A 13,407-nucleotide genomic window follows, 5' to 3' on the forward strand; every position below is an offset into this window, starting at 1 on the left:
GAATTTGCATTCGTATAGGAGATTATGGGCGCGCAGTGTGTTGGACACCATGTAAAAAAACAATGGTTTTCGTCACTTTGGCTTGCAATCTTTTTTCATCTCCCGGCAGACTGCCCTAATTCTACGTCTACAGCGCCGAAGTCAGTATGACCTGAAACTGAAACTCACAGTTACGTTTCGAACCACATGTAACAACAAAGCCAGTGAATAAAGCAAGATATGGCGCGCGCTCGTAAGCCCGATTCGAATTTAGGGTCAGTACTCAGAAAGCTGTTCGCATGCAAGAGCCTTTCGTAAGTACTGGTAACCCGGCCAATTACAACACAGATCACAATATTGGCCAAGGCATGCGACCGATCGCAAGCAGTTCTTATTAACAAAGAAACGCTTTGCGAACTAAGCACCAGAAGTCAAAATGGTTTAAAGTATGTGGAGATGAACTCGACTTACCGGAAGAACAGTGGGCCCTGAACATTTCTTCCGTAGAGTTTGCCATGCTTTCATTGAAGAATTGAGTGGTCGTCATGCTAACGTGCGTCGTGTTGTCGCTCTCGGTCATCATGCTCGTACCGTCGGCATCTCCGAACGTGATGTTTGCAGTGTTCAGCAACGAGCCGTCGGCCGTCATGTTCCACGAATCCATGGTGCTGTTCACCACATCCACGCCTTCTTCGGACAGGGTGTTGTTGTTCATGAAGGTCAGGTTCCTGCCCATGGCGAAAGTGCGGTTGCTCACGTTCAAGTCGGGGTCCACTTCTTCCGTCGACGACCCGTTGCCGAAACCTGGATACGTCAGCGTCGCGTTCATCGACTCTGTTTCGTTCATTACGCTGGCCATTGTGGTCGTCATGGAGACGTCCGTGACTGTCTCAACCTGGGAGAGCGTAGTGTTTGGAGAGTCCGTCACGTTGAACGGCAGGGTTTCGTTGACGAAGATTGGATCGGTCGAAGCTGTCGAGACAGTTGCGTTGAACTCGCCGATGTCGGTGCCGTTCATGGCATCACCGTCGATTTCCCTGTACACCGACGACATCGTCGTCGTTGTCTCCTCCAAGGTTTCGTTCCTCGTCGTCGCAAGCGTTGATTCCGTCGCGTTGTCTACGTCTGTTGCAGGCGCTAATGAGAACACCATGACGGATGGAACGGTGACTGACGACATCGTGGTCTCTTCCGTGCTGTTCTCAGAAGAAAGTGAGGAAGTGAGTGTCGTTTCGTTCGTTGGGACTTTAGTCACCGACGTTTCGTTTAACGGCACGGGCACGGTAGTCAATTCCCCGACTTCCGTTGTCAAAGGGCCTCCTGTCACCATGCCAGAAGTAGTGGTCTCTTCAGACACAACGGCAGTGCTAGTCTGTTCAGTGGTCTGCAACGTAGTTCCGGCGTCTGTCACCATACTCGCCGTTGCGTTAGTGACGTCGCTACTTTCAGTCGCGAAGGCTCCGACCGTTGATTGGCGGATCTCTCGAGTCGTCAGACTTTCGACATCGGTCGCCAGCTGTGGCTCAGTCGTCAAGGTCGCTCTGGTCGTGTGCTCGGTGGCCTGCGCTGTGGCAAGGCTCGTCGTCGTGGGCACTGTGCCTTCAGTTGTCGGAATTGTCGTAGCGTCGCTCGTTGCCATCTCGGGAGAACTTGGCTCGGAGACTGGTTCAGCGGTCGTGGTTGGAGAAGCGGTTGTTGCGAGCAGAATCAATGTGCCCGGAGGTATTGCAGTCTTGGGCGTCGTCGTTGTCTCTTGTGCAGGCGTCGTCGACAGTTCCGTAACAGATGCGGGAGTCGTCGTTACTGCGTCCGTTGGCGCTTGCGTCTGCGTTGCCGTCGTCAGAGGCAAGGGAGGTGCAGTCATTCGCGTCGTTGTCTCTGACACCGCTGCCTCTCGAGGGGTGGTTGATGCCTCTTCCGCGGGTGTTGTTGTCCATTCCACTTTCCTCGTTGTAGGCTCTGAAGTGACTTCTGTAATGTCGCTTGTTGGCACGAGGGTTGTTATTCCAGTATTTTCATCTACTGTTGTTGCTACTGCTGCGGGGGACAAGGGGGAAGAAGCACAAAAAATATCCTTGTTACGAACGTGTGGCGTCAAAGGTCACTTGAACTGCGTAGGTTATCAAGCGAATGACAAGTAAACAGATTGGGATATGAAAGCAATGGTATGGCAGCATTAGTGTTCTGTATGTTTCGATGATTCTTGCGAATGGTACTATAACAATGACCTTCGTTGCGAAGCAACTGCTTAAAAAAAAGTGGAAGGGTAACCGCGCTAGGCGAACGTTTAAGTGAACCGCCAGCTAAGTGTTTTTCACTGTTGAAATTTTTCACCTCGCTGCTGTCAAGAATGCGTTCTCCATGTCGTGTATGTGGTGAATCCGCCAATGTGATAAGGAAAGCTGAAAACTGCAACTTTCGCTCGACTGAACTCGCCCACATAGCTGAATGAATCAAATACATTTAAACCGCAGGCCATGGATGCGTCGACAAATTTTCATACAAGTTTATGACATGTTTTGAATTTTAAAAAATATAACTATTCAATCAGCGACGCGGGCGGTTGTAGCTGATTTCTGATATGATTACACAACAGAAAAGAGCTCGCCAGTGACGAGACATAGCGGTTCATCAACGCTTCATGCTTAATGATACGAGTGAAACAAAATAAAAGCGCTGTCATGAGTTTTTCCATACAGAACGTAAAGCAGGTGCGTAGCTTATCACACGTGAGGTCAGTAGCGCGATGGTGGATGACGCATAGCATGCAGTCATATGGTGAGCTCTTGCAGTAGCACAGGTGTAGAGCATAGTAATGAAAATGAAATATCAGCTTATCTGTTCATGTTGGAATGGCTTGAAAAAGCAAAGTGCCAGCTACGACCTAACATCTATAGCCGAGATATGAAAGGCAGTGAGCTGCCTCAATTAAAGGCCGCTCACTGACGATCAAGATCTGACGCCGACAGTATTATGTTACATACGCGTACCCCAATCGCGAAAGTTTTCAAAGACCATGATTACAGAAAAAAAAATCATAGAAGTTTTGTTGCAGCCAATGCATACGCTCTCGAGTCGAAGAGTGCAGTGGCTATTTCCCGGATGACTAATTTAGATTGCCGAAAGTGTGGGTTGAATGGCGGGTGAGGTAACAAAAGAAATTTACGTTTCACGGAGCGTCTACGTATGCTATCAAATTCCTTCGCAGTCGGCTACCTGGAGGCAGCGTTCAAGTGTTCAAGAGCAACAGGCACTAAGCCAGTTTCCGAGCATAATATTTCCTATTCAGTTGCCTCTTGCTCGAAGAAATCAGGATTATAGACAGTTCTCTGCACTCCTTGTTCATATTCATACATAGAAATGGGTACGTAAACTGTGTTCGGTTCAGTGAGACTGCCAATTCTGAAGCGGCCTTTGCGTTAAAAGCATAGGAAGTTATTCCTCTTATTCCTAGTTGCGAGATAACATTTAAAGAAATGTCGTTAATTTTGATAAGAAATGCCTTTCATCAGCGCTCACCTGAGCACTCATGGCTGATGACATGGGAGCCACCGGAGTGAAGGGCGTTTCGGATTACGTCGATGAAAGCCACTTCACCAGCGCGCTAGCTATCTGGGAAGCCTACGAGAATTCTCTATGATAGACAGTTTGATGTGAATCGCACAGCTTCTGCTTTAGCTTGAATCTGCGGTGGCGAGATTAATCGGAACACCGCATAAAAAGGAGCGGGCAAGGCTTCTTGCCAAACATGGCGGTCGAGTAAAGCCTTTGACCCTTGACGCTATCACTGACCCCTCGATCGGAAGCACCGCTTAAGAGGAATTACTGTCCTCTGATTATTAAAAAAAAAATAGAAGCGATGGTTTGGACAGCGAACGAAGCAAGGCAGCAGCGATAGCACACATGGCTCAAGTAAACTTTGCTCAAGCAATGGAGACAGCGTGATTTGGCCAGGATCATGCGGGTGGAGTATGATGAAAAAGAAAAAAAAAAAAAAGCGGATCCGCGGGATTCTCGCCGCGTGAAAGAATGGTATCTTGCGTGCGAGCAAACACAGATAGGACAGAGAGAGAGAGAGAGAGAGAGAGAGAGAGAGGTGCGCATGGCGGGCATAGCGGTGTGCGATGGGCAGGACGATCGTGGCTTCTTCGCTTCCTCACCGGGTGTTTCTGGCTGCGCGCACGCGGTCTCATTCAGCCTACTCGTGCCGGGCAGGCAGATGCAGGTTTTGGTGCCACTCAGGTAGTCCCACTCGCATACGCTGCCGAGGCAACCCCCGTTGGCCACCTTGCACCAGTTCGTCACGTCTGCGCACCAGACACCAACTCAGGCTCACCGCACGCGCGCTGTTTCTTCACTCGCGACTCTGTAGTATGTGCCCCAGTGTTTGGCCGACACCACCACCACCACCACCCACCACCAGAGCCGTCACCATCACGTGCCGCGATCACGAAATGCCCGCCACCATGTACAATCAGCACCGCTTTCGTATAACAGCTGTTCGCACGCACATCAGGGGCCTCGAACGCGCGCTGCACAGTTGGACATTCTTGTGTGCGGCCGCCCTGGTCCTTACGCGGGTGTATACTCAGCCCTGGTCCTTACGCGGGTGTATACTCAACCCTTTCTCAACGCCGTAAATTGCCTCCGGATGGCGTGATCGTGAGGTTCATAGCGCGGGGCAAGACAAGGACGAAAGGAAGACGTGACACACACAGGCGCTAACTTGCAACAATCTTTATTTTGAGCAAGGGACCCATACATATATACAACTTTTTCGCATACATCATCATACATGCGATGTTTGAAAAAAGGGAGGGGAAAGAGATAAGTAGAAGGCAGGGAGGTTAACCAGAATAACGTCCGGTTGGCTGCCCTACACCGAGGGAATGGGGAAGGGGGAAACAAAGATAACAGGGAGAGAGAGAGAGGAGGGAATGAAAGAAGGAAATTGCGGTGAGTTCGCTGACGTGTGTGGTCTTACAGAAATTGCATTAAAAATACCTTACACACCATTGCGCAGGTAAACTGACTCTTTGCGGGAAAGGGTTAGCTTACCTGCGCAATGGTGTGCAAGGTATTTTTTGCAAACACCGCATGTATGATGATGTATGCGAAAAAGTTGTATATATGTATGGGTCCTTTGCTCGAAATAAAGATTCTTGCAAGTTAGCGCCCGTGTGTGTGTCACGTCTTCCTTTCATACTTGTCTTTTCACGCGCTAAAAGCCTCACGATGTCTTACCAACAAGCCCAAATCACTGCATTACTGCGGATGGCCGAAGCCTTAGGCGAGCCTACCCACAAACTGTGCGCACTGTCGGACCCATGGTCACAAATGCGCTAGAAATTTGTGCCAATTACCGACACGTGTTTGAGACCCCTGACGTAGAGCGTGCGAGTGTTTGCGTGCCAAACAGAAGGCGTGTGTCGTGATACGATGGGTTTTGTTGAGGAGTCTTGCAGTTGCAGTAGTGCCATAAGCCGAAAAAAAATGGGAGGCCAAGGTGCCACTGAAGAAAACGAGCGTACCTATGCGGGCGGAGGTGTGTTTCCCATCCCCATTGAATTGGGGGTCGACCCTCTTATGGCGAGCTTGGTACTTAATAACACAGCCTCCCGCGGCCACTGAGCAAATTGAGTCTTGGTGACGTACTCTATTGCTGCCATTGGAAGGTGGCGTTGGAAGTTAGCGATATAAAGAGAAAGGCTTTTGTCACCTGTACTGTATGATGCTGCTCGCCCACTACTACACCATTAACGTTCATGCATGTATGCGAGCTCTCCTTCGTATGCACAGACCATATGAAATTACCTCGCGACTTCTCATTCTCTAACGCAGGCGTTACGCTGCTGAGCACAAGGTCGCGGGTTCAAATCCCGGCCGCGGCGGCCGCATTTCAGTGGGAGCGAAGTCGAAGAATGCCTGTGTACCACGCACTGGGTGCGCGCTATAAAGAAACCCAGGTAATCGAAATTAATCCGGAGCTCCCCCACTACGGCGTACCTCAAAAATCAGATCGTGATTTGTGCACTTTAAAACAACAAAATTTAATTCTTTAACGCAGAAGAGCTTGCGTTATTGCCAGGATCTCGCTCCAACTTTCATTAGGAACTGTCACATAATTACGTCAGACCGACACATACATTGAATAAGAAAATAAAACTTAAAGAAACTAGAACAAACGTGCTCTCTAGGCGGCATCTATAGTTCTGTACTTGCTGCTGTGCAAGTGAAAGCGTTTTACCTACCGCCTAGTTCTTGTTTAAATTGCTTCCTTTGCACTAATTCTTCCTGCAGCCATTTCTGTTAAATTCTTTATTATTATTTTTTTCTATATTTAACTCATAAGCCTTTCTTTTGTTTTCATTTCTTTTGTCACCGATCTCGTTCGCAATTGGTGATTAAGTTTACGTCAATACTTTTGCACATTTGAATCGTTGTGCTTGTAGTAAACCGGCGCATTAAAATTACCAAAAGGTGCCCCTAACGTTCTCGCCGAGGACGTAGTGCTTAGACCTGAAAACAAAATTTCCATATATTCCTTTTGCCACATTTTCTTTTCCGTATTCTTATTATTTATAAAATCACAAGCACTGAGGCACACTGGCGTTAAACTGCAGTAGTAAAATGAACAGTGACCGTGCGTCGGTGAATGTACCAACGCGAACTTCCACGATGCACCCTACAACTTCTTGTCCAATTCACGCGCAAGAGGAAGCTTTAAGTGCGCCTTTGCTTGACGACAACACGCGAACATAAACTGTAATTTGCTGTAACACATAAGAACTATTATACACATTGTAAAAGAACATACGACCATATTCAGTCGTTATAGCGAATGAGTGAATGGAATTATAAGTAAAACCTCGTTATAACGAAGTTGATAGAAGAAGCCAGAATTACTTCGTTATATCCGTTATGTGTGTATATTGATTACTGCCATGCACTGTACTATGAATCTCATGGGGGATTTCAAGGGAAATTCCACTTACTTCGTTATACTCATTAGGTCGTTATATCCAGTTTCGTTATAACGAGGTTTGACTGCATTTTAGGCAGTTTGCAAGAGACTAGAAGAAACGGGGACGTCAATATCGGTTGTTCGTCGTGAGTGCCACTATGTAAAACAGGCTATATCTTATCCTAACGCTGTGTTTCCAGCAACACAGTTTCAGGTGCTGTAAAAATTAGATAACTTTGGTGGGTATTCTAATCACTGCTTATGACCTCACACCAAATACAGGAGGTCATTGTTTAGATTTTGTGACAGCGAAGCTGTTAAGGGCTAATTTTCTCACTATCGTGTCCACGTGTAGAAAAAAAAAAAAGAAACTATCAGCAGCATTGGCTCTAGCGTCGTCTTCATCCACAGTTGGCTTGTTGGCGCCCCTCAGCGCTACCACGCGAACACGCTCCAGCCACTGCTCCCGCGTTCGTCACAATTAATTAATCAATTATTTGGGAAACACAAAGACGTAACCAATAATGGAGAAAAGCGTTAATGAACCGTCGGGATTTACCCAGTGATAAACACTGGGACCGCACGTTACAGCTTCGCTGGTTAACTGTCTGTACGGAGTGCTTGGGCTGACAGTTTTTTATCCGAAGTGTAGTGACTCATATCATAACAGGAGGATTGGAGCGTAGTATAACTTAATGCCAACCATAACAATGCCGTCGGCATTTCGAGCAGCTTTTAAAATGCCGCGCGACTCATTACTACGCCAACAGAGCGCTTGAGCATGCCTTGGACTTTGCAGATGCCTTTGTGTACTTGCTACACTTAACAATAATCTTTCACCGACTTCCTTGACACAGCGAAACAGTCTTTGAGGAATGCACAACTCAGATTGTAAACCGCGCGAAACGCCACTCCATCGTGCACTCGAATTAACGTAGCACGATTCCCGACAATCCAGGCACCTACTGAGGTGACCGCCGACGCACGGCTATTCCCACAAATGACGTCATCCTTTGCTGCGAACGACGAGCCCGAGAAACTCGCAACACGTACCAAGCGGCTGGCTATAAACACATACCGTTAGTTTTTTTTGTTTTTCTTTGGAACCCGACTCCTATATCGCACTCCACAAAACACGGCCATTTGCGTCACTCCCGCGGGTTGCACATTCTGCGCCCGTACCTCTTTTCTCATCAAGCGTGCGGCGGCTCTTTCTTTTTCTAATTAATACCTGCCCAGCTGGCACCGGACTCGACGGATGGGCTCTCAAAGGAATTTCGCCCATGATTATGTTTTTTTTTCTTGTTTTTTTTTTTCTCGAGTGCACGCACGTGTCTGTATCGCTTAAGGCGCCGCCTCCTGGGAGCTGCGCAGCGGAGCCCACAAGCAGCAGGGATCGCATGTCGAATACCGAAAGCGCTGCTCGGAGGCTCACGCGCGCGCTCGCAAGGCGGGCGACCTTGCCGGGTGCGCGAGCACAACAGCCCTCGGGGCGAACATCGAACGGCAATAGCGTTGGCGGGCAGGAATTCGTGGCGTTGGCAGATCTTTCTCCTCGTATAACCACATATAGGAGCGCTGATTTGCAGTTAGACCTCTTTATTGCTCCGTTTATCCTGTTTTCTGTTTGTTCTTGGAAAGAAGCTGGAAAGAGGAGAGCTCTAAACAGACACTAAGCACCAACACTGCAGATAATGTTAAACTGGTAGAGCATTCGGTCAAAACTATGTCTTTATTCATTTGGGGGAAAAGAGTATAGTTTACTAGAGAGATTAAAAAAAAATGAAGGCCAATATTTGTTCCTTATTTCCTTTTCTTAGATAAGCGAGTGTGACGTCACGGCTTTCGCAGCGTTTGATCGTATTCGGGCCTCTCCGACGCACGAAAAGTTATCGGTAAATCCTGAGTTCTGTCTTTGTTTCTTTTTAGAATGCATCGCAGTTCTCCCTCGCTGGTAAACAACTAAACAGAACAGAGCGGGTGCTGTCAAAATCAATGACGTCATGGCAAGCTGATGCGGAAACTTCGGAGTGGCGTCGTCGCCGGTTTTGCGCTTTTGCGTTGTTCTACCTTATGAAGTTTTTTTATTTTTTTCCTATTGTGAGAGTGGCCTTTTTGTTGTTTCATAAGCGCGTATTTTATGCACGCGGCTAAGCCTAATGCCACAATTTAGTGCTCTTTTAAGGTGTCGCATCTTAGTTTACTGTTGCTACGAGCAAAGGACCACTTAATGCAGTATCGCATAGCAAATTACATATTAGAATATCTCTCTCTATCTTCTTTTTTTTCGTGACTAGTGAAATCGTTTGAGTTTAATTCGAATATCTAAATGTGACTAGCTCTCGAAAACGTTCGGGGCTTTAAAAGCACGTCCAACGTAATATGTCTTACCGGCCTTGTGAGATTTCAGGCCGGTAAGACCGGGCCGTTGAAAAAGCGAGAACCTCAAGTTGATGGAGACAGTATTGTCCTCGCGAGTCAGGGCCAACGTTACGCCTTGCTTTCTCGCCCCAATACTGAAAACTCACCTAGATTCAGTACTGACTTTTTATTTAAGACCTACTTGGCAGAAAATACGCAATATAAATGAATTCCCATTGTTCTGTAAAGAAATATATGCATAACATGGTGCCCTGGCTTTAATACGCGAAGATAAATGCTGTACTTGGTCAAGATATCGATATTAAGATAAAAATAAATAAAATTACAGAATACCTAATGCTTCATAGCGTTACAACATTTTCGGCAGCGTTCCGCGTAATTTGATCAACGTACCGAATGAAATGTGCCGATTTTACGACTCCCCGAATGAGCATGTTCAACAGCAGCACTGCGTGCCCTTCATAAAAACGCTATACACAATGATTCAGTTCTATAGGCTTCGTGGTTGCCAGTGGTAGCACCGGTTTACACTGTCGAGCGATGACAGGAAAAATTTCACCCGAGAGCATAGAACGATGCTACAATACAAACCCGGTGTAGGTCCTCAGAAAGAAAGGTTTGCAGTTGCAGAGAAATTTGTCCTGGTCAGGGGAAATACCCTCCTCTGCTATGTATGGACCCTCGGAATTATGACAGCTTTTCCTTTCCCGAAACGTCCCCCACATTGCAGATTTATTTCCGCATAACCCATTTTGCAATGTATCTAATGCCAATATCTGAATCTTCAAAGTATTGACACAAAAGTAATAATAAAATGTGGAGTTTCAGAAACTTCAAAGGTACGCTAGAACGTTGTAGGTTACTTCCGCCGCTCTAGACGGGCAACCAAATACACAGCCGTACAGACGACATGGCATCACCTACTATTTATCCCCTGCTGTTCGCCAGGCATATTTAGAATGCTTCAACGGCGAAAACAGGAGTAAATTGCGAGATTATAAGTCACTTTAGTGCAAGCTGTAATAGATACGAGGCTGTTCAAAAAGAGCGTATATAGAACGCTCCAACGGGCGCCTGATTACAGATTCGTTCCGTCCATCACTAAGAGAACCCTTAGTATACGTCTTCATGTACAAGTATTCCAAAAGAGACCGAGCCGTCGTTTCAGTTCTTATTTAACCTCTTTCTGATTGAACTTTGTTTTTTTACAAGAAAAAAATATATGTATATTTCATTTACTCTTAAAAATTTACTAGTATGTGCCATTAGAAAGTCCAAAATCAGTTATACTATCGCTATACCCCTGGAAAGAAAATTGTCGTCTTTTTAAGATAGAATGAAAAAGGCGTACAGTGCAAAAGAGTGACGTTATACCGGCACGTTTCCTCGCCCCTACGTGCCTTGACTTTGAAAGCGAACTGCCCTGCATCTTATGACAGTCTATAAAACATCTTCTCCAGTAACAGCGAGTGCAACTCGTGCACCTGAGTGGATGCAGCCGCATAAGTTCATGGATGGAAAGTCGAGTCACATTGAAGACTGCGCAGAGCCTTGTTTTCTAAGAGCTAGGTGGTGACCCGGCGATATGTTTGCGTTAACGAACTGTTTTAGGGTTTACATGTTTGACCTATAAACATGTTCAATACATGTTTATGGTTACATGTCGCAGTGACACGTCAAAGATGTCTTCTTCGAAACAGGGCATCAGAATCCTCCTTTCTCTCGCTTCAGTGTGCCGCTTTGATTTAGCATCTCAGAAGTGGTATATGTCGGCAAATTGAGATAAGCGGATGTTTGCGACAAGAGGGCCGGGAGAGGTTAACGAAAAAAAATTTTTTGGTGGGCTATATTCTACGCATGGCCGACTCCTACAAATACATTTCATTAAATAAACAAGCTCGCTTTTCTTCTTTCTTTTTCCCGGGGGAGGACGGGAGGGATATTGCACTTGTGTTACGCTTTTATTCCACCTGCCACGGTACTGCACTACATTACGGGCCACCTCTGTTGTTGCTCCCGGTCCATTGTTAGCAGGTAAGAAGACGGCAGGACGTCACACTGAGGGGGATCAGATGATAACGGCTCACCCTTGGCGACAACCGACGCCGAGTCTACGGGACGTCCCCTGAGCGTGCCGTTGTTCTTGGCCAGGAAGTCTCGGATGGCCACCTTGACCTTGGCCGCGGGCAGGTCGCCGCCGACCACCACGAACGAAGCCACCACGCTGCCTTTCCTGTGAGCGATGGAAGAAGACAGTAAGAAAAGAAAGACGGAATCGACAAAAAGAAAAGGCAAGAAAGGAAGAACGAGGAGTGCTTAGCCCTTCGTTATACGCGGCTGCACGTGCTTAGCACACGCGAGGGGGGGGGGGGGGGGGCTATCTTCGCGGCCTTGCCCAACTACCCGCCAGTCGGCTCCGCCGGAAAGATAAAGCCGCATCTGTCCACCGCGGTCCGGCGTTCTGGAACTGCGGGCGGCCGCATACCCGCGAACGACCTTTGACCCGACGGATCTTTGAAAACGCATTGACCCGGCTGGGAAACGAAAAAAACGAATTGCGCAAATGACGCGCTTCCGGCACGGGGATACAAATGCGGTCCGTGTGAAACGTCTTGAGGAGCGCAGCTAAAAAAAGATGCGAGAGCGTTTGAAAGAAAAAAGACAAAAAAAACCCCGCAGCAATGAAATTAAATCATCGGAACGGAATTGAAGAGAGAGAGAGAGAGAGAGAGAGAGGCTGTGACCGGGCGTACCTGTACTTCAGAATGTCCACCATCTCGTAGCGGTACCCAAGTCCCTTGAGGATGTCTTCTAACTATGAAAAATGAAAAGAACGGTAAGATGATGGATGTACGAGGCTTTATCGCGTTCCTGCGTCAATACAAGGTCACCGAACGAACTTCGTGAAATAGGAAGGAACGTTAGCGAGTGTGTCTTCGCAACCTTCGAAGACTCGTTATAATTTGCCTCGTGATCGATGTTCTATATCGCTGGGGAAATTTCTCAGCACCAAGAACATCACAAACGAAAGTTCAAATTAAAGCATACGTAAGTTAAACAACATGTGACAATGATAGGAGTTTTGACACAAGGACAGATAGACTTCAATATTCTGACAGTCGGTGGAATTCAAGGAAATACTCATCTTACTACAATTATATGCATGGTCACAGATGGTCGAAATTCATTCGATGCTGTCCGCTATATACGGCACCTAACAAAATTTGCGCTACACATTCTGGCGTCATATTCGTAAATGACATTGTGTTTAAACATACGAATGGTTCCGAAACATTTTTCTTTTTCTTTTTTTCTTTGCAGAAGGAGACAGAAGGTTTCATTTATAATGACATAATTATTACTCAGGCTTCTCAGAGAACGGCGTACCCCTTGTTTCAGCTGGTTCGAGAGATCTCGTGCTTCTATGGAGGACTTGTTGTTCAGAGATTCGCTGAAAATCTCTTCCGGAAGTGTGATCTCACCAACAACAGCGTTTGGTCCTGAAAAAAAAAAGGATTAACACGGTTTTCATAAAAGGAATTTACATACAAAGGCACTTTGTTGTTCACGAAGTTGAATTGAATTGCACGCACACACTAACGTGCACAGCGCCCACAAACACACGCGCAGATGTTTGGCATAGAGTTTGAAGAACTGTGAAATCTCAGCCGTTGTTGTCAAACAAAATGCCTTGTGTATAGGGTCTGCGCATTTGCATTTTCGCCCATAACGGCCGCTATAGCATCAGTGAAAGCAGAGAACAAGAAAATATACTTGCCAACACGTTTGAATTGTTTCTCCGTCAAGTGCAAGATGGCGGAAGACAGTCGCAAGAACAAATCTTCACTTAATACGTAGGCACCGAACTTCCAGAACTTTGTTCCTCAAACGTTGTTATGGACAGTGTAGGGTTCTCTATCAACACGTTAAATAATAAGAAAAATTAAATTGGACATTGTGGGCACTAACCTAGATAGAACTACACTTCTCGTTCGAATCTAGAATGAATTTACGTTTCATTTTCGTTTTTTTTTTCATCTCTCGCGAATGGTGTCGTGATTCTTAGGCTACTGATCGGTAAC

General features: G+C 46.6%; 1 protein-coding gene across 5 annotated transcripts in view; it reads right to left on the reverse strand.

The window, feature by feature from the left end:
• Window positions 1-13,407, reverse strand: part of LOC135908469 (serine-rich adhesin for platelets-like) — a 267,051-nt gene that overhangs the window by 25,456 nt on the left and 228,188 nt on the right. For 3 of the 5 annotated variants that reach the window (XM_065440241.1, XM_065440245.2, XM_065440243.1), the window contains 5 exons: window positions 12,713-12,825; window positions 12,079-12,140; window positions 11,413-11,558; window positions 4,140-4,286; window positions 451-2,016 (listed from right to left, as the gene is read on the reverse strand). In XM_065440241.1, the coding sequence (XP_065296313.1) occupies window positions 451-2,016; window positions 4,140-4,286; window positions 11,413-11,558; window positions 12,079-12,140; window positions 12,713-12,825 (2,034 nt within the window). The remainder of the gene's footprint in view (window positions 1-450; window positions 2,017-4,139; window positions 4,287-11,412; window positions 11,559-12,078; window positions 12,141-12,712; window positions 12,826-13,407) is intronic. The other 2 variants (XM_065440242.1, XM_065440246.1) reach the window with 2 other exon arrangements.

This window comes from Dermacentor albipictus, chromosome 3 (assembly GCF_038994185.2).
Source record: "Dermacentor albipictus isolate Rhodes 1998 colony chromosome 3, USDA_Dalb.pri_finalv2, whole genome shotgun sequence".
NCBI classification, from domain to species: Eukaryota; Metazoa; Arthropoda; class Arachnida; order Ixodida; family Ixodidae; genus Dermacentor; species Dermacentor albipictus.